The sequence below is a fragment of the Macrotis lagotis genome, chromosome 1, assembly GCF_037893015.1.
Source record: "Macrotis lagotis isolate mMagLag1 chromosome 1, bilby.v1.9.chrom.fasta, whole genome shotgun sequence".
Taxonomy (NCBI): Eukaryota; Metazoa; Chordata; class Mammalia; order Peramelemorphia; family Peramelidae; genus Macrotis; species Macrotis lagotis.
The window spans coordinates 741,797,594-741,819,904 of record NC_133658.1 but is presented as its reverse complement, the minus strand read 5'-3'; the positions used below and the strand labels follow the sequence as shown (position 1 = coordinate 741,819,904).

At 31.7% G+C, this 22,311-nt stretch overlaps 1 protein-coding gene across 2 annotated transcripts in view; it reads left to right on the top strand.

The window, feature by feature from the left end:
* ZMYM2 (zinc finger MYM-type containing 2) overlaps nucleotides 1–22,311 on the top strand; it is a 103,431-nt gene that overhangs the window by 68,970 nt on the left and 12,150 nt on the right. For both annotated transcript variants that reach the window (XM_074216251.1, XM_074216250.1), the window contains 12 exons: nucleotides 4,326–4,491; nucleotides 6,114–6,148; nucleotides 7,429–7,558; nucleotides 8,457–8,572; nucleotides 12,965–13,139; nucleotides 15,127–15,255; nucleotides 16,091–16,185; nucleotides 17,807–17,975; nucleotides 18,713–18,864; nucleotides 19,805–19,919; nucleotides 20,939–21,190; nucleotides 21,524–21,644. In XM_074216251.1, coding sequence (XP_074072352.1) covers nucleotides 4,326–4,491; nucleotides 6,114–6,148; nucleotides 7,429–7,558; nucleotides 8,457–8,572; nucleotides 12,965–13,139; nucleotides 15,127–15,255; nucleotides 16,091–16,185; nucleotides 17,807–17,975; nucleotides 18,713–18,864; nucleotides 19,805–19,919; nucleotides 20,939–21,190; nucleotides 21,524–21,644 — 1,655 coding nt within the window. The remainder of the gene's footprint in view (nucleotides 1–4,325; nucleotides 4,492–6,113; nucleotides 6,149–7,428; nucleotides 7,559–8,456; nucleotides 8,573–12,964; nucleotides 13,140–15,126; nucleotides 15,256–16,090; nucleotides 16,186–17,806; nucleotides 17,976–18,712; nucleotides 18,865–19,804; nucleotides 19,920–20,938; nucleotides 21,191–21,523; nucleotides 21,645–22,311) is intronic.

Here is a 22,311-nt window from a genome sequence, read left to right as displayed (position 1 = left end):
TTAAATTGGTAAATTTTATTATTATTTTATTCTAATTCTTTTATTTAAGCTTTCCACAAAAATTTCTTCCTGAACTCTCTTTAGCTATAGCCATTGTTTTATCTTAACTCAATTTGGGAATTTGGCCTTAGTCATACAAATTAATCCTGGATACATCAACCATAAACAAAACTAGTCACCCCAAATTTTAAGGATAGATAAGGTATAGCTTATCTTAAATTGTGTGACACAAATGATAAAGAGTCTCGGGTAGTTTTTTGAAATGTTTACATTCCTGATTTCTGAATTCCTTGGTTATATACTGTACTTTTAAATCATCAGGTTTCATAATTTTTGTCCCCTAGTTTCTGTGGTTTATTTCAATATATAGTAGGAGTTTACATTGAGATACCTTGTCTTCTTGTGAAAAGTACATGTGAGTGGAATCAAATGTATTGGCATTCAGTCGATCAGTTTTGAGACAAATTTGATAACCTTTCCCTCATTTGTACACCTGGACAGGCAGTGCCCTCCAGTCGTTTCCTGAAATAAACATTTCTTGGTGTCTTAGGGACGCATTTAATTATGGATGATCCTTTTGCCTTTATCTAGAATTTTTTTCTATTTACTTACCCCCTTTCTTCCTATACCTCTTCTACATCTAGCATTTGAATCAAGGTGGTATATAAACAGGTTAAAAATCTCTTTTAAGAGGCGTCTAGGTGGCACAGTAGATAAAGGGCTAGGTGGCACAGTAGATAAAGCACCAGCCCTGGAGTCAGGAGTACCTGGGTTCAAATCCGGTCTCAGACACTTAATAATTACCTAGCTGTGTGGCCTTGAGCAAGCCACTTAACCCCATTGCCTTGCAAAAACCTAAAAAAAAAAAAAAAACTTTTAAAAAAATCCTGCTGTTTCTGCTGGATGTTCCTAAGTCTTTTTTTCTGGTTTGGATTATTTTTGTAGTTTTTAAAGAAATCTGCTCTTTTTCTGGAGCTTTCTCATAATTTTTAAAAGCATGTATGACGTTTGACCGCATTAAAAATATTTAACTTTAACCCCATTGCCTTGCAAAAAAAATCTTAAAAATATATTTAAGCTGTTTTATTAGAAAATCTGAAATGGCAAGTGTTTTGGGGCATCTATTTGATCATCTCTTAAGAGTCTGTTACATATATGATTTTATATATTTATTTTGAAAGTCATTTTACTAATAAACAGCCACTCAATCACAAATATTCTATTTCTCATTACTTGGCAGTGTGCAAAATTATTTATTTGTCTGGTACACTCATTTTGGCTACCAAATATCTTTTTGTTGCTTTTAAGTCAAGAAAATTAGAAAATAATAAAACCTTCCTAATTTGTAACAATAAAAAATCCTCCCCTCCCCTCAATCTCCTCAGCAATTTTTAAATCAGAGTTTGATTATTGCTACAGAAATCAGAATCGCAACCAAGTTAGAAATATGGAAGAAATTGACCTGAATTTAGTTAGTGTTATCCAACTCGGAAGTTGACAACCTCCTGGAGTAGGGTATTTCCGGTCATGGAGCATGTTCAAGCAGAGGCTGAATCAACAGCAATCCAGAGAAGTACATGAAAGGATCCTGCTGTGGATGAGAAGATGATCTTTAAAAATTCCTTTTCAAATGAAATTCTATCTTTTCAATTCTGTTCATGCTTAATCCCTAGGCAGACAAGGGTTTACCCAAGAACTGAGGACAAACATATTTCTTTACTACTGAAAACAATGAATTCTCATTCTGTGAGAATAGTGAAAGTCATCAAAATTGGGAGTGTGGGGGCAGAAATAAAGAGGACTGGGCAAATAGTTAAAATTTTTAAATGACAGTATTGCCCAAGAGATCATTCAGTTGGATTTTGGTTGGATTTAAGTCTAGATTAGTGATTTTCAAACTGTTAAATGAAATTCCAGAGATTCCTAATCTATAAGTACCTTGAAAAGGTGATTTTTGTTTATTTCATGAAATGTTATCAAGTAACCTAAACAAAGGTTTTAGGGTTATGAGACACTAAATTTTTAAGAAGGGGTTTGCTACTTAAGAAAACTCTGGAATACAATTGAACTAAGTTCTGAACTTTGACTTTTTTATTGTGTGCTTCTAATATTGAAAAAAACAACTACTCCCTTTAAAAAAAACACCTATTAATGTTTGGGGGGCGGAGTATTTGGAAAGAATGGGTTACGATATAATACTCTTTGGAGTGCTCTAAAAATGCTTGTCTGCAATTGGGTGTAATTTTGGGGGTTTATATATTTTTTAATTGTGTACTAAATTCTCAGTGTACATTATGAAAATCAGCAATTATAAAATGAATTATTGTTTTTTCATTGGTCATGTCATCATTAGTTCTAGTCAGATCCTCACATTTTTTTTTAGTTTCCTAGACCTCTGATTTGAAAATTTAAATTCTTTCTCTAAAAATATACTTAGAGCCATGTAGTGTTATACAGTCTGATTAGTACTAGTAGGATTGCAATGTGTTGAATGAGTGAAGCTTGTAGATAACATTAACTGTGTGAAAATGAGCCCCTGGAATTTAAGAGACCTTATTCATGGAGATAATCAGGTTGTTAATAACATAGGAATTTTCTACATCTTTAATTTTATCATGTTCTATAATTTGTAGATTAGATGTGAAGTTACCATTTTTCTGTATTTAAGTGTTATTTGTTGAGTGTTGTAACATGTGATAGTTGAAATGAATCTTTTGGCAGTTTAATTTCTAGTAAGATCATAGTTCTTTTCTAATCTGTGGTCAGTATTAAGATATTACCTGTAGCTAAATATTATGTCTTAACTAAATATTACTGTTATTCTTTGGCTTGTTAAGCATGAGTATACTCCTACATAGCAGTATAATTCTGGTCTCAGAAATTTGCCGACAAGAAGTGTCATTCAGTATTGCCATTACTGGTATACATAATTGATACTGAGAATCATTTATTCAACCTTTATTTAGCAGGGGAAAAACCTGTCCTGGAGAAAAAAAAGATCCTGTGTTCTAAACTTTGGGTATGTCTAAGACTTTAAGAACATAACAGTCATCATTCTTGAACAGGAATTTTGAAGTTGTAGCTTTTCTAAGATCTCCTTAGCCATAAATTAAATTAAGTAAATAGAAATCATATACCAGTTCTTTTCATTATTTGGGGTCATCAGGGATAATCATGACCAGAATTACTTTAAGATATTAAACAGCCTATACATGAGCACAGTTGTCTTGCAGTTATTCAGCCTTTCCTTTATTTAGGTAGATTTTTTAAAAAATTGTTTAACATTTTACAGTTTCAAGAAATTACTTTAGAAACATTTAACAGGAACTGAATTTTAAATTCAACCTTTATCTCTCACATGCCTGGCCTCTTGTAGATGTTTAGGGTATAATGAAAATAGATAAAGGGTGGCAAAAACAGGCATGACTAGGCTATAGACAAAAAATAAATCCCTGAATAGTTTCACATTAATAAACTACTACTGTATGTATATGTGTGTGTATGTGTATATATACACATACACACACATATATGCACATATATTTTAAAGCGTGATAATTTCCTTTTTTTTTTAATCATGAATTGACTTTTTTCTTTCTGGAAATATTTAGAATGGTACTTAGCCACATCTTGACTTGAGGGATATAGACTGACCTTTTTAAAAATAATTTGATAATTTAAAATTTTTCACCCTAAGACATTAGTTGATATTATTCTTATGTAATTCAGTAGTTGTCTTACTGTTGCTTGTAATGATGTACTTCAAGTCAAAACTTTTTTTGCAGTGAAATTTTTACTCAACATCTGTTGAGGTTTGGAAAGAAAATATTCGATCAAATTTCATTTTTATTGTTATGGTTTTTAATGTTTTTGATTGGTCTGTTTATATGTGATTTGGCAATTTTGCATTAACCTGCAACTTAAGTACATCCAAGTGGACCTAAAATTGTATCTCCACAAAACTTGATATTTACATATTAATTTGGGTTAATAAAACACATGTTTGGTAGTTTGTGATTTTTGTCTTTCTCACTCTTGGTAAGTAATAAGAGACTATTGAAAGTTTGGTTAACCAGTCATTTTTTGCTAAGGAAGAAAAATTTTTTTAGACCATTAATAAAGCTGCATGTTTACACAGTATAATTCATGGCATTTTTTTTCATTATTAGAGATTTTTATTTCTAAAAATCTCATTTGGCTTTTAATTAAAAAATGTTGATGAAAAAAGTTGACTTAAGTCTTTTTAATTTGCCAAAGTGTACTATTAGATTTTTCTTTTGAAGATCTTTTATTTAAAATATTTGAAACTTTCCTTTTATATTAAGGCTGCAAGGTGTGACTGTTGTAAATCCCAAGGAACTCTTATAGAACGTGTGCAGTGGCGTGGGGAAATGAAGCATTTTTGTGATCAGCACTGCTTACTTCGTTTTTACTGTCAGCAAAATGAACCTAATATGGCAACCCAAAAAGGACCTGAAAATTTACATTATGGTATGTAACAATTTGGAAAATTTCTTCAATGTTTTCAGTTTCTCTATTTTGAAACCATATAGTATTTCATTTCTTGGAGATTTTTGAGGATCAAATTAAATGTAGCTTAGAATCAGGATCTGAGGTTCAAATATTATCTTCAAACTATTGCCCTTTCTGCTTGGAATGGACTTTGAGGTGAGGTTCAGTATTCTTTACATTTAAAAAAATCTTCATTACCTGAAATCAAGTAAAGAATAGCAGCCATTCATAAAAATAGTGCAGAATATGTTAACACTTAATCCTATTTGTGCATGTTATTGACTTTACATTACTTTCCCACAGCTTGAAATGACAATGCTGTTTTGCTAAAATTTTAGCAGTCTTGTTGATATTTCTGAATTTGTCTGTGTTCAAGTTCTCCCTAGGTTTATAGGTTCTGAAGAATTAGATATGCAGAAAATAACAAAGACCTCCAAAGCCATGTTCATAGCCTTTCTTATAAATGTTAGTATTATTTTAAATAAGCAGTCAATAACTAGCATTTGTGTAGTGTAGGTTAGTTGTACAAAGCATTTTACAAATGTCTCTTTTGATCCTCACAGCTCTGGGAGATAGCCGGAGATAAACAGACTTAAGTGACTTGCCCAGGGGGTCACACAACTAATAAATGTCTGTAACTGGTTTTGAACTCAAATTTTCCTGACTCCAGAGCTTGAAAACAAACCATTTTACCACTTGGCTAGTTGCTTCATTGTCTTTTATCACTCCCTTTTCCAGAATTTCAAGGCATATAGGGAAATTACTATCTGAGAAAAAAATGAGGTAAAAAACTATTTGCAATCTCATTTGGTGAAAGGAGTAAATAGTTTCTTAGAAATAGTTTTTTTGGTACTTGTTATGTTTCTGTTTAAAATACATCCAGAGGCACCCAGCTGGCACTCTCTTGCATATGGAAGACTCATAATTGCTTAAAAGAAAATTCATTTTTGCTGAGACAAACTTTTTCCTATTATATAATTACAATAATTCCCATTATATATAGTTATATAAACCCTTTTTATTATCTATTTGCGGAGACATTATGCCAAATTAGCTCTAGTACATTTTCATTGTAAAACTTTATAACTAAAAAAAATAATAATAATAAATAAATGACAAACTTTGACTAATTGATAATTATAGTTTAAGTGTACCAGAATTTTGGAAATTGATCTTCAAATGAATTTTAAAATCCACCAAAATTTAGTAGAAGTAATGCTTAGGCCATGGTGGATGGATTAGGAGAACGATGACTTCAGATTCCCTTTTGACTCTTAATTTTTTTTATAAGAATGTAAACTGCTTGAATGCAGTATTTGTATTTTCTTTCTTCCTTTCCTTCGTTCTTTTCTATCCCATTAACAGTTCCTTGATACGTTTGTTTTTGTTGATTGATAAATGGTCTCATGATAGACAAAATCACTTTACTTCTCTGATTTTTGTTCAACTTTGGACCTTAATAGTTTCAGAAAGATTGAGATTTGTATTCTCGGAGCCAGTTTTCATACTATCTTCCTCACAGTTCTTATTTATGTAAAGTTAGTTTAAAGTATTTATGAATTGAAATGAAATAGTCTTATTTTCATTCTGTTTGTTTTTAGACCAGGGTTGCCAGACTCCTCGGACAAAAGTGACAGTAAGTTTATTAAATTTTTGTTACTCTTGAATTTATTTAAAATTATTTTTTCATTCTGAACCTAACAGCAATGCAATGAGAAATTGCATGTGTATAAGAAAAAGTAAAAAAAGATTTATACATGAAACTTCTGGTCTCTTACGTATGGCTTACTCGTGTGCATGTGTATGCAAAATCTGTTGCTTTCAAATTTGTCCTATTTGACTTTTTAAAAAGGATATGATTCAACACCCTCCTTGCCTCATCCTTACCCCTATGTTTGATTTTTCTACTGTATTCTTATTTCCTCTTTGCCCTGCTCCCTAAAGGGGAAAGAATCAATTCAAATCCTTTACAAAAAAAAACAGCCATATTCAAACAGCAAATCGCCAAATTATCTTTTCTTCATAGGATATTACTAAATATCAAGATTATATTTTACTCTGCTAAAACAGGGTATGATGTAAAATCAACTACATTTTTATCTATACTAAATTACTGTCCTTGAAAGTTTATTTTAAGAAAGGTTTTAATGAAAAGACCATTTCTGTTAGTTTTTGAATTTTATATACATTGTTAAAGAGGAAATAAACCTTCAACTTCATTGCATTTCATGGATCAAAAGATACATGCTATATGAGAATTTAGGACCATTACTTTTATGGAAGACAGGAGAAAAAGGGTAGTTTTGTAAGAGACTGTGGATTTTTCAACCATATTTTTGTGATTTTGTTGGTTGTAAAATGTTTCTAATCTTTTAACTTGATCCCACTGATCATATTTTCCTATACTCTATTGAAACTACTCCATAGCATTGAAGTAGATAAAACTTTGCCTTATTATAATTACTAACATTATAAATACTTTGTAGTTATTTAGTAGAGGGAGTTAGAATGTTCTATTTACATTGTTCTTCCAAGATAGAAAATTTTTGTTCAATTCTGACACATTTTATTAAAAACCAGTATTCTATCTTCACATGTTTTGACAAAATAATCATTTATTTCAAAGATACTGCCTGTGACCTACAATTTTAGGGCTTGCATTTTTAGTTGTTATATCCACTATTGAATTTCCAGTAGAGAACTTATTGAACCACATCACATACTCATAAAATTCTTTAGTTTTACATAGTATATGATCTCTGTTGTCCTAATGTAAAATTTGATTGTGTTCCATGCTAGGCAAAAGAAGCACATTGGTATCTATGGAATCATTATTTTAAAATATGTTGAGTCCTAATTTTTGGATTTGCAAAGTGAGTAACCAGTATATCAACTCTTGTTTGTTTCTTTCTTAAGAGTTCAGCACCACCTCCTTCCCCAACACCTAACAAAGAGATGAAGAACAAAGCAGTTCTTTGTAAACCTTTGACAATGACAAAGGCCACATATTGTAAACCTCACATGCAAACAAAATCTTGTCAGACAGGTAAGTTTTTTGAATATGTGTCTTAATGTACGTTTCAGTATTGGTTTACTTCATTCAATGTAACAGATCCATCCCTGAAGCTACTAGTTGAATTTGTAGGCCAGTTGTTCGGAAATGCTATTATGCTTAAGTTAAAGTATGGAAATTGAATAAATTCTTGTAATTGACTTTTCTTGTTACAAATGTACACTTGCATTGCTTTTTATTTTTAAAATAAAATTCATATGATTGTAGACAAGTCATTTTGATTTTTTAAGTCTATTAAAATTTATTTCTGTTTTTTCATTCCTTAAAATGAAATAAAGGGGTGGCTAGGCTTCGTAGTGGATAAAGCACTGGCCCTGGAGTCAGGAGTACCTGGGTTCAAATCCAGTCTCAGACACTTAATAATTACCTAGCTGTGTGGCCTTGGGCAAGCCACTTAACCCCATTTGCCTTGCAAAAACCTAAAAAAAAAAAAGAAATAAGTAAACTTGGAAATAAATTTCCTTTATTAATATAAGCAGTAATATTTGCAAGCAAATGTTCACTATAAAAACCTTAGGTTCATTCACTTTTAACCTATTGATCAATGTATTGTATTATTTTCATTCAACCAAATAGTTTGATGAGAATTCTTGATACTTCAAAAAAGTTTTTTAATATGTCCATTTGTTTAGGGGAGGGGAAATTGTTATGATTGCCAATTTTTTTTTTATATATCTCAGGAAGGGTATATGAAAACTCCAAGAGGATCCAATTCGTAATTCTTGTATAGGCCTTTTTCGCATGGTAGAGTTTCTAATCGGTGTTTACTTATATTTGAAGTGAGCATACTCTGACTTCATTTGACCCTTACCAGTTAATATTTAGTAGTATTTAATAACATTGCCTAAAGTTGTTTATCTTGACTTTTTAGAAGACAGTTGGAAGACAGAATATGTTCCGGTTCCCATACCTGTACCTGTTTATATCCCAGTTCCTATGCATATGTATAGTCAGAACATTCCTGTTCCTACAACTGTTCCTGTTCCAGTAAGTTAAATCTTTGAGGTTGATCAGACTTTTGTAAATAAGATACTGATTTGATTGAGCACAGTGTAGCTACTGAAATAGGCAGGGGTTGTTCCATTTTTAAAATTTGGCATACATGTTTTCCTAAATTCCTTTTGCCATTCTGGTGACTCATTCCTAAATTTGTTAAAATATTAATAATTTCTCTTCCCTTTAGAATGGTTTAGAATTTTTTTTTGATTATTCAACTGTTAGAGAATTGCATAAATCATAAATAATAGTTCTTTGATTTTGCTTCTAGAAAGACTTAGGTTAGAATTTTTTTCTTAAATTATACTTTCCTTTTATTTTTCATTCATAACTTTGAGGCATATAACATCTGTATTTTTTAAATTTTTGAAATTTTACCAATTACATGTATAGTTTTCAACATTCAATTTTGTAAAATTTTCTCCCTCTTGCCCTTCCTTCCCCTCTCCTCTATTATAGGTATTATATATGCACAATCATGTTATGTTTATTTCTGTATTAATCTCACTGTGAAACAAGAATCGAAAAGAAATAGAAAAGTCATGAGAAAGGGGAGGCTAGGTGGCGCAGCAGATAGAGCACTGGCCCTCGAGTTAGGAGTACCTGAGTTCAAATCCAGCCTCAAACACTTAATAATTTTAATAATTACCTAGCTGTGTGGCCTTGGGCAAACCACTTAACCCCATTGCCTTGAAAAAACTAAAAAAAAAGTCATGAGAAAGAAAAAACAAAAAAAAAGTGAAAATAGTATACTTTGATCTGCATTTAGTTCTTTATCTAGATATGGATGACATTTTGCATCATAAGTCTTTTAATTGTCTATAATCACTGTATTGTTGATAAGAGCTAAGTCTCTCAGAGTTCATCATCACACAAAGGTTGCTGTTAGTGTGTTCTGCTCAATCCACTAAGCATCAGTTCTTGAAAGTCTTTCCAGGTTTTTCTGAAATCTGCCTGTTCATCATTTCGTAAAGAATAATAAAATCTTACTCCATTCACATACCACAACTTGTTCTAGCAATCTATAATTGATGGGCATTCCCTCAATTTCTGATTCTTAGCCATACCAAAAAGAGCACTATGACTTTTGTAAAATTTGCATATTTTATGTCTTTTTAAGATCTCTTTGGGATACAGACTGAAGTGAAATTTTTAGATCAAATGTTATGCACAATTTTATAACCCTTGGGGCATAGTTCCAGATTGTTCTCCAGATTGGTAATAAACACTTCTGTTTGGAGATTTTTGGGGGGCAACCTTTTATCATTTTCTGTCTTGGTCACTGTATCCCTTTACCTCCCAGAGAGCCATCTCTTAGAATAATAATAGTAATTAATGTATATGCATATATATAACATATGTAGATTAATAATATAATACAATGCAATAATATAGTGACATCAAATGCAAAGTATATACTATAATATATAAGTATAAAAATGATCTGGGTATATGGTGCCACTTCACATCTTACTTGAGTCACATTTTTATTAAAATTTTGCAGCAATTTTTAAATTTGATTATGATTATATGTTTATTACATATATTGACTCATCGGCTTCTACATATTTCTACTTAGTACTTGTATCTCATTGTCCTTATCACTTGTATTGAGTTCAAGGAAGTTAACAAAACTGATGCTACATTAACTACTTAGGTAAAGGCTACTACACAAGTCTTAGTTCCTGAATAGCAGTATTGCAGAATGAAGCTTTCACACCTTGCAAATGATTATTAAAGATGACAGAAAATGGTTGGAATATTTTATTATTAGAGGGCTTGTGGGAAGAAGAGAACCACGATGGTATTGCTGATCAAACTGTGAATCAGAATAGCAATTTTGGAAAGCAATTTGGAAATATGCAAATTATGAAACTAAACTGTCTGTTTCCCCATAACTACTAGACTTACCCAAAGAAGCCTTTGAGAATTATTTTTTATCAGTACTTTTTATGATAGAAAAGGATTAGAAACAAAGTAGTTATTGATAGTGGAGAGTGACTAATTGGTACTTTAATATAATGCACTTTTGTGCTGAAGGAAATCAGAATTACAATGAATGCTGAGAAGCATGGAATGATCTTAATGAACTAACGTAGATGAAATAATCAAAGCCAGGAAAACAGTTTTCTGATTACTACAACATTGCAAATGGAAAAAAAGCAAGTATTAAAAACAATAGAAATGAATGTCACAAAATTATAAATGACTTGAAAGGTGCTCTTTGCAGACATGGGACATCCATAGCATGTTACATTGTGTATTTTTTCAGTGTTTTGATCAGTTTTGCTAATTTTTTAAACCTCTTTATTTTATAAATATTTTGTTTTCCAATTACATGCAATACTAGTTTCTATTAATTTTTAAGGTTTTGCAAGGCAAATGGGGTTCAGTGGCTTGCTCAAGGTCACACAGCTGGGTCATTATTATTAAGTGTCTGAGGCTGGATTTGAACCCAGGTCCTCTTGACTCCAAAGCCAGTTCTCTATCCACTGCACCACCTAGCCACTTAATCATTTGGGGTTTTTTGTGTTTTTTTTTTTTTTTGCAAGGTTTTGAGTTTTAGAATTTTTCTCCCTCCCACCTTTACCTAAACAGAAGGCAATCTGATACAGGCTTTACATTTGCATCCGTGATAAGCATACATTGAGATTGAATCTGTTGTGAGAGGAGAATCAGATCCAAAAAGAAAACATTAGATAACAAAATTATATATTACATAAGACAACTTTTAAAAATTTAAGATAATAATCTTTTGTCTTTGTTTAAACTCCACAGTTCTTTCTCTGGATGCAGATGGTATTCTCTGTTGTAGATACCCTAAAATTGTCTTTGATGGAATGAGCAAGTCCATCATGGTTGATCATCACCACCCTGTGTTGCTGTTAGTGTGTATATTGTTCTTCTGGTTTTGTTCATCTCAGCATCATTTCATGCAAATCTTTCCAGGCTTCTCTGAATTTCCATCCCTCCTGGTTTCTAATAGAACAATATAGTATTCCATAACATACGTGTACCACAATTTGTTCAGCCATTCCCTAATTGGTGGACATTCACTCCATTTCCAATTCTTTGCTATGACAAAGAGAGCTGCTATGAATATTTTTTTACCCCTTTTCATGATCTCTTCAGGGTATTAGACCCAGTAGTGGTATTGCTGGATCAACAGGTATGCAGATTTTTATTGCCCTTTTAGGCATAATTCCAAACTGCTCTCCGGAAAGGTTGTATGAGTTTACAGCTCTACCAACAAATGTATTAATGTCTCAGATTTCCCACATCCCCTACAACATTGGTCATTATCCTTTCTGGTCATATTGGTCAATCTGAGAGGTGTGAGGTAATACCTCAGAGGTAACTTTAATTTGCAATTCTCTAATCAGTAATGACTTAGAGCAGTTTTGCATTTTATTGTAGATAGCTCACCAGCCCTGGAGTCAGGAGTACCTAAGTTCAAATCTGGCCTCAGACACTTAATAATTGCCTAGCTGTGTGGCCTTGGGCAAGCCACTGAACCCCATTGCCTAGCAAAAACCTAAAAAAGAAAAAAGAAAAAAAAGATTGTAGATAGCTTTAATTTCTTTTGTCTGAGAATTGCCTTTGCATATTATTTGGTTTTGTCTCATTTTTTAAAAAATTATTTTTATTATATGGGAAGACTTTGGCCAGGGTAGGGTGTGGGGGTGGGGTGGGGTGAGCAGGAAATGGTAAGTTTAAAAAGGAAGACACCTGTACAAAAAAAATTTTTTAATCCAGTGTGATGAATAACAGAAGTATAGGAAAACATCTTAGTATCTTTAGATCCTTTTTGCTTTATTGTTGATGATACTGTTTATTTAATCAATCCTCTTCATAATTTCAAACCACATCATCATTCCCTTTTTACCCAATATTTTCATGTTTTAATATTGTTATGTTTGGGATTTCTTTTGTAAGTGTTAGAAGATACGAATTTACCTTCATTGTGCTGTTTTCTCTATTTATCATGGTTTCCTCAACAGTCTTTAAATTCAATTCACTTCCCCTAGGTTTTATTATTTAGGATTTGTCAAATACTAGGTTATTAATCTGCTTTGTTTTAATTCTGAACTTCTTTCTTTCTAATTTAACTTTATATTTTAACTTATGTTTTTTCAGTGTTCTGCTGTTTTAATTCCGCCTCCAAAAACCTTCTTTTCTCTAATTTTCTCTAGATGGTTGAAATTCATTTCTATATTTACCTGGAAAATACAAGAAATTAGGAAATAGATGTTCTTTTCAAAGTTGCACACATTGTAGCATAATAAAAGTAAATCAAATACAGATATCAAAATCATTTTCACTGTAAAATATATATCTAATAGTTTTTAGTTTATAATAACAATAGATACTTTGGTTTATTAGGTGCCAGTTCCTATATTTTTGCCTACTCCACCGGAAAGTAATGAAAAAATCTCTGTAGCACCTGAAGAGTTAAAGAATAAAGTATCTTCCGATCCCCTTGATAGTGAGCTGCTTACCATGACAGCAGATGTCATGACTGAAGAAGTAGAAAAAACAGAAACAACAGACATTAACAGTGAGTATAATAGTAAGAAGTGAGTGTGTATGTGTGTGTGTGTTAAATAGGCCAGTTTACTCTATCTTGATGGTTTTAGTTGTGTTTGACTCTTTAATTCCATTTAGTGGATTTTGGGGTTTTTTTTTTTGGCAAAGATACTAGAGTCATTTGCCATTTTCCTTCTCTAGATCATTTTACAGATGAGAAAACTGAGGCAAACAGATTTAAGTGACTTGCCACAAACTAGTAGGTATCCTGAAGTCAAATGAGTCTTCCTAATTTCAGACTTGTCATTCTATTCATTTTTCTACCTAGTTGTCCTTACCCAAATTAAATACTCAGATAATCCTCATAATTTACATCCTATTACTCTCACAAATTTTAATTTTTCTTTAACACATATTTACCAACGTTCCCCTACTGTTAGTGATGTCTTACCTCTTCGAAATAATGTCCATAGTAATGAAATTGTATTACAAGATTTAGCATTTATCTTTTTGTCAGAATTTGTTCTCTAGGATTTTATATCAGGGTCATTAATGATAGAAGGAGAGCAGAGGCACCAATAATTCAGTAATTGCCGTTAGAGAATAATGGCTTTTTTTTGTCAGCAGATTGCCAACATAAGAGAATAATAGTCAAGGTAGCACACATGATTTGACTTTTCCCTTCTTAAATCCTTCACCAATTCCTTATTGAAGTTTCTTGAAATCCTGTTATCTAGAGAGGTTTAGAGTGCCAGCTAAGCATTGCATTTTAGCTAAATTAGGAGATGCTCTTCATCATGGAATGGGCAGCTATCATGAATGGCATACGTAGTGTGTGCTGACTTCATGAATGTTGAATATTTTAAATAGGATATACTAACTGAAATCAGACTTTTAGTGTACTAAATTAGTTTCCACAAAGAACATTCAGTTATCCCCAAACTGTTTGATTTGTAGCTTAAAGGTGTTTTTTCTGCCACCTTCAATATTAAAAGAATGATCTATTTGATGTTGAACAATACATGCATTTTCTTTTTGTATTATTTATATCTTGTACAGAGTACTTTCCAAGGGTCTGTGGCCTGATAGCTGGGAATGGAAGAAATAAATTTAGATAACATTCTAGACATTCTATACATAGATGATTAAGAACTCCTGCTAGTAGTAGGACATATATTTTCCATGGTCATCATGTACACATGAATTAACTGGATAGAGAATAGGTCAGAGGGGACAGAAATGTTCGTTGTTATGATGATTTACAGTGGGATTATGGTTGCCTCAAATAGTATTATTTCCCATAATTCTTCACATTCTAACATTAGCATGTTCACAATAAAATATTGAGTAGAAGCTTGAGGTCATTGAGTTTGCATAGAAAGAAGATTGAACTAAGCTCTTGTTTCATGTAAAAGTGATAGACTTTAAAGAAAATAAGTGTGAAAGCTATATTGAAGGCAGCCTAGTACATTGGGCTGGTTTATATGCCAGTGGTGATAGACAAGAGATAACCCATAAAAATTTGATTGGGAGCCTTTAGATTTAGTGATTTTAGTTTGTTTAGAAATAAGTGTTAATAATGGGCATAGGATAATTGACTATGTTGTTCAGTGAGGGTGTTTGTGCTTTATTGGAATATGAAATTACATGTTTTAATCAAAACATTGCCAGAATATTTTGCATATTAAGCCTTTGTTAGTACTTCATCATGGATTGTTGTGAGAAATAGGTAGATTGAAGTTAAAGACTTTTATTTAAATTTCACTATTGTTATGATTATTGCTTATAAAAAGGTAAATGTTGTATTTTTAGAAAAATTTTTTACCCTTTTTGGAATTTTCTGTGAGAGTTTGGTAGATTTGTTCTTTTTCTTTTGATGTTTAGTGTGTTTTGTTATGTTCCTTCTCTTGGTTTTTGTTTTATAAAATTGAATGGAGATGGGATTTCATAATTTTGAATATGTTACGTGTTTTTGTGTCAGTCTTTTTTCACATGTAATATTTCTAAACTTATTTCAGGTGTAATTATTGAAACAGATGTAATAGTAGATACAGATGCCATGAAGAATTCTGACACAGAAACACAAGCAAACATGCCTGATGTTCCATATGAACCAGACCTCGACATTGAAATTGATTTTCCTAGAGGTACTGAAATATCATTATACACTTTCATTATGGACTATGTTTTTATTTACTTGGTTTTTATTATTTTTATTCCTTTTTAACTGTAGCATCACTGACTTTGTTGCCTCATTCTCTTAATTATTACCTATGGAATGACCTTTTGGAGATTGATTTGGAACTAGTAGTAGTTGGTTAATGACTATCTAGGGATCATAGTTGTAGGTTGTAATCTGGAATCACAGAACAATGGTTGTGAAGTAGTAGGGAGTGTCTTGGGGAACTTTTTGGAAAATTAATACACTACACTGTATTTCTAACAAAGGAATAAAAGATTAGTTTAGTATCCAACCTAAGAAATTTGTCTTACCATTGACAGAAGTAGCCAATTCAAGGTTACTATCCAGTTAAAATAAAAAATAACCAATATATTCATATGTGTGAATTTATTTGTTAGAAGTTCCTTTTAATTGTAGGACATTTATAATACTTAATATAACAATGATAATAAAAATAATAATAAAGCTTATTTTGATCAACAGTTCTTTTAATCTCTGCTAGAAGTGACTTGTCTTTCAGAGCTTATGACATTTTTCTTAACTTTATTATTCATTTTAAACAATTTTCTGTGAATTTCATCCTGAAGTTGTCTCTAATTCTAGTTTTATAAAAGCTCAGATCATACTTCTTATTTTGGAGAATGATTGTTCTCTTCTGGGAAGTTCAAAATGAAGATATATTTTTTCCTATCGTCCTGCCAGGGTTCCTTGGATTTGCAGTCCTTCTGTCTCAGTCTTTTAGTTGTGGAACTTAAAACACTTTATGCTTTTATATGAAAATACTTTAATTTACTTTTTAGCTGCTGAGGAGCTTGATATGGAAAATGAATTTCTGTTACCACCTGTCTTTGGGGAAGAATATGAGGAGCAGCCCCGACCTCGGTCTAAAAAGAAGGTATATAATTCCAGTCTTCTACTTTATTATCTTATTTGGCCATTGATTATCTTCTTTGGCCATTGAGAATAAGTAAATAAGTGTTAGATTTTTTTTCTCTGAAATTTTATAAAATCTCTTAAGAGGTTATTTTGTAATTACAAGGATGCTTTCTATCTGGTTCATCTATGATTTTTTCCTTTATTTTATTGATTTCTTGCAATCAAATTCTGCCAACTAGCATTACTTCCATTAATGCACTTTTTAGTTTTTGCAAGGCAATGGGGTTAAGTGGCTTGCCCAAGGCCACACAGCTAGGTAATTATTATGTATCTGAGGTCGGATTTGAACCCAGGTACTCCTAACTCCAAGGCTGGTCTCTATCCACTGTGCCACCTAGCTGCCCCCCATTAATGCACTATTTAAACCAACAGGATAATTTTCACTGGGGATTTTTTTAAATGATGTATAACATTTTAATACAGCAAATTCAAAATTAAAACTTATAAAGAACCCTGATTAATTATATGAACTGATAATTTTTTTAAAAGTACAACTAATTGAATCTTCATAAATTGAAAATTTAAACATTTCTTGTTATTTCATCTAAATTTTCATCTAAATTTCTAAATAATTTCATCTAAAATTTTTAAAAATAATGTCATTTACCATTTTACTTATTTTCATAATATGCTGAAATTAAACAGTTGCTCAAAAATATAAAATCAATTCTTTGGACAAGGTAGTTTTTGAATATAAATGGCTATTTAGAACTAGAGGTGTACAGATATATTAAGCTAATATATTGAAACATAATTTTTCCATCAGGGTAAGCAAACTTTAGTTAGCCAATTCAGTAATTTCATTATAAAGTTTCATCACCAATTTTCTCGATTTAGATTTTCTGTGGTATTTTATTTCCATTATAGGCCATTGAATACTAATTTCAAAAGTTTCCAAAATATCAGTAATTGTTTAGAGGCATCCCAATTACATACATGGCATTATTGATGAACAGTAGGTTTTTGTTATGGGTCTGCTTAAGGATGCCTTTTAAAAAATAATTCCCATCCTACTTTAACTTCCCATGGAAGGCAAACATACTTAAGCTAGTGTTATATTTTCTCAAAATAAATTAGTTTTAGAATTATCATTCCTTAAGTGACTTGTTCATGATACTTTATTTTTCAAGTTTTCTTAGCCTCAGAATGTTTCTAAATTCAAAGTATGCAATTTGTTTTCATACATACACACACATACATACATATATGTATACATATATATATATAATTTGTTTTATTTTTTTCATGTACATTTCTCAGTGTCTCTCTTTACCTTCTCAGGAGACAGTGTCATGTAAGAAAGGATAGAAAGAAGGGGGAAACAGTTCCAAAGTTACAAAAATATTTACTCTTACTTTATATGTAGCATTCCCTAGTCACCCCACCCACTTTTGTGGGTAGGTGGGGGGGAGCATGTTTTATATCTCTTCTTTCAGGCCAAATTTGGCCAAATTTAATGTGAAACTTAAATTGTATTTAACAATTTGAAAATTGTTTTTAAGAGTTACATAATATGCAAAAGAATTTAGATTGAGATATTTTTTTTAAAGATTTTACAATGAATGATGTCTCAATAACAGGGAGCAAAGAGAAAAGCTGTATCAGGATACCAGTCCCATGATGACAGTTCTGATAATTCAGAGTGCAGTTTTCCCTTCAAATATTCATATGGTGTGAATGCATGGAAACACTGGGTCAAAACTAGGCAACTCGATGAAGATCTCCTGGTATCAGATGAGCTAAAAGCCAGTAAGTATTTTGATTCTGTTTCTGTGGAATTTTTATTTTTTTAACTGAGCTTTTGATAGCTATTTTCATATGTGAGGTTGAAAGGGGAAGAAGAAACTCAAAAAGAAAGCCAAATAAATTAGGTTGAATCATAATGTGAGTGTGACTTGAAATAGTCTTAAATAAAATAATCATGAATGAGATTTAACCACACCACATCTGTTTTTTTAGTTTCTAATTTACATTTATATATACATATATACATATATATGTATATAAATAATAGTCTTGTTGTAAGAGTAAACATAACCCCCCTCCCCCCACAAAAATAAAAATCTCCAGAGAAAGTGAAAAAAGGAGAAAAAAATGTACTTCAGTCTGTGTCCTGATACCATTAGCTCTGCCTCTGGGGTGGATCACATTCTTTATCGTAAGTCCATCAGAGAAGTTAATTCCCATATTTTTCCATAGTTTCTGTGGCTGATTGTAATTTCCTCTATCCATTCCTCCCTGCTACCATTTATTATATTTTGTCCCTCTTCAAAAGTGTGCTATGAGGCAGCCGAGTGGTGCAGCAGACAGAGCACCAGCCCAAGCCTATATCCCTTGCAAAAAGTAAAAAAAGAAAATGTTATATCTGATTATCCTATTCCATGATACCTCCCCTCTCCTGTCCCCTTTCTCCCATACTCTTTCCTTTTTCTTCTAGATTTTTAGACCCTATTAAGTGACCGCACCACATTCTCATTTTTTTCTAGCTAAGTCAGTAAAGTTAAAAGAGGATCTGCTATCTCACACTACAGCTGAACTTAATTATGGGTTGGCCCATTTTGTCAATGAAATCCGAAGGCCAAATGGAGAGAATTATGCACCTGATAGTATCTATTATCTTTGCCTTGGCATCCAAGAGGTTAGTAATTTGGTAGTTCCACAGAATGTGAAGAAAGAATACTGAAAACTAGCTATGATGTTGAGCTTTATGAATTTTATTGGTTTAGTTTTGTGAACTAAACTAAGAAAGCATTTTTAAAGTCATAGCAAAGATGGAGAGGTGTGGGGTAAGGTATATAATTTGGATTTATATAACCAAGGATATAAAGCTTATTTCCAAGTGGGAGTCTAATCCATTATTCATTTAGATCTATGCCATACTCAAATAAGGTAACTAAAGACAAAAATTAATCTAGGCTTATGAGATGAACTTTTCATAGATTTTACTCTTCATTGAATTTGGTGAAAGTTTCTCAACAAAATGTAAACTTTATGCCACAGAGATGTAAAGTATGTGTTGAGTTAGGGTTATGAAGGCAGAACAGAGAGGTCTATAGATGAATTAGCAGGACCATTATCATCCTGGATGTGTTTTTCACACCTTTAATCATTGCCACGTATTTCCTTTTATACTTTTTCTGATTCATTTCTAATAATCTGTGATATTTAAAACTGTTATCTTGCTAGTAGGAAGATGATTTTGCTATCTTTAGTGATTGTTTAACTTTTTAAATAGTGCTTCATTCATGATTAGAGTCATTATACTGGTCATTTTTTGCCAAAATTACCCAAAGCCAATATTTTTCATTTTTATATGGGGTGGGGGGAAAGTGGAGGAACAAGTATATATTTAAAACACCTACTGTAGTCCAGGTACTGTATTATGCACATCACAAATACTCATTTGATTTTTATATTACCTCTCTTCAATTTTTCAGTTAGGTAGTTAAACGGATTTTTTTTTTTGCTTGTTTTGTAATGGAAGTAAAACCCTGATAATAATTTCTTAATGCTCCTAAGTAGTTACTCTGATACCAATAGAATTAATTCTTTTTTTCTTATTTCTTTAAAATTTGTAGTACTTGTGTGGTAGTAATCGAAAAGACAACATATTTATTGATCCAGGTTACCAGACATTTGAACAAGAATTAAGTAAAATTCTTAGAAGTTGGCAACCAAGTATACTTCCAGATGGTAATATTCTTTTTGCTATGAATATTTTCCCTAATATATTGTGTGCTTATTTAAAATAAATAGGTATAAAGTATTAAATTGTATGTAACTTAAGGATAGTATAACGAAATAGACATGTTAGTTAAAAGTATTAATAATTTTTCTGCTCTGAGAAAATCCATAATTTAATTTTAATCATACAACAAAATATTTTTCATATTTTTAAATGATTATTCTGTTTTTCCTTTCCTAAATTGGATATGAATATCTTTATCAATCAAAGAATAGTCATATTTTGATTCTGCTTTCTTTTATTTTTAATAAAAAAAGTTTAATTTTTTTTAAATGATGCTATAACATTTCTCCATTACTCTTTTTACCCCCTATAGATTCCTCTGTTGTAAAAACAGTAAGATTAGCAAACTAAGACATCCACCAAGGCTGTTACTTTATGCCTTAACTTCACCTGTTATACTTGGCCTTTGCTGAGAGGGGAGTTATTTCACATCAGTCCTCGGGATAAGGATTGAGATTGTTCATTGCCTTCTAGTATCTTTCCTCTTATTTCTGCTTTTCTCAATATTGGTTTTCATACATCTTCCTAAGTTTTATCTTTCGATTTGTATTCATCATTTTATGGTTCAATATCACTTCACCATTATTCATATACCACAGTTTCATTCATCCATTTTCCAACTGATGGAAAAAAAAATTTTTTTTTTTTGCTTTCAATCTATTTTAATGAAACAGGATGGGGAATAGAGAATTATGGTCAGAGTATAAAAACAGGCCATCTTTTAACTCTTTGTGCAATTTTAATTTAACCTGAAATTTCAGACAGGAAGTTTTTTGGGTCAGTTTGATGAAAATTCCTGTAATCTTTTGGTATTCTATATGATTAATAACATCTTAGAAGCATGGTATGAGGTTCAGGGAGGGGGATGGAAGGTACATTAATATTTCTAAGATCATACCTATATCATTTCATATAGTTTCGGCCTCTATTGTCTATTGCCTTTAATTACTTATTCTTTTTTAAGGGTCAATTTTTTCTCGTGTTGAAGAAGATTATCTCTGGAGGATTAAGCAGCTAGGATCCCACTCTCCAGTAGCTCTTCTGAACACATTGTTCTACTTTAACACTAAATATTTTGGCCTGAAAACAGTGGAGCAACACTTAAGACTTTCCTTTGGCACCGTATTTAGGCAGTGGAAAAAAAATTCTGTAACAATGGAAAACAAAGCATGTCTTCGATACCAAGTGTCTTCCTTGTGTGGAGCTGATAGTGAAGGTAAGAGTAGCCAATTTTCATTTTGGGACTGTTCATGACCGGGTTATCCCTACTTTGTTTAATTGAGGCACCCCATTGATAATATGCCAAGTAACCAAGGGTGATGCTTAATAAAACTTAAAATAATTCATAGCCCACTTCAAAAATAACATTTGTAGTATGATAGCATAATTAGCTATATGGTGGTTCTTGTTTTTAAACTCATGGGTTTCCATAGCTTCCAATTGCCTTTTTTGGCTGTTTCTGATCTTTATTGTAATTTAAAGTGAAAAAATAGATATTTATCTTTATTAATGAGCTTAGGAAGTTTTATTTTCTTATTGTCTTCTGAAGATAAAATTACTACTGGAAAAAGAAAACATGAAGATGATGAGCCAGTATTTGAACAAGTTGAAAACACAGCTAATCCTTCTAGATGTCCTGTGAAAATGTTTGAATGCTACCTATCAAAAAGGTAAATAGTAAGTGCGTAATAATGTTTATTAGGGTATATGAAGTCAACTGAACCATCTCTTGAAGAGTGGGATTTGGATTTTTTAAATAGTTTTTCTTCCTTTGAGTCTTTCCTCTTCAGTTTCCTAATTCAGTCATTTTTCTAGACCATTTAGTAGACATATTCAAGTGATAATTTAGAACGCCAAGTAAAATTTTAAGATGGTTCTCCAAATTATTAGAGTGTTTAGTAATGCCTGTCATTCTCTTCTTCACTTGAACTTCTGTAATACAATCTTTACAGAGTTCTTTTAAAAAGACAAAAGGGGGAATTAAGCAATAATAAGGTGGGGTGTTTTTTTTGTTTTGTTTATATTTGGTTTTTGAGAGGTAGTGGTGTTAAGTGACTTGCTGAAGGTCACACAATAAGTATCAAGTGTCTGAGGTCAGATTTGAACTCAGGTCCTTCTGACTCCAGGGCAGGTGCTCTATTCATTGTACCATCTAGCTGCCCCAAATAATAAGTTTTTAAGCAATATCACTTAGAACATCAAGTGATGAATATAGTGGCTTAGTTATATATTTTTTTTCATTGTTCAGGGTTTTCTCCAGTATCAGGCTAAAGAAATACTATCTTTCATTTCTTTTTGGTTTAGAACCTGTAGGCTGTTTCCTATCTTTTTCTAATG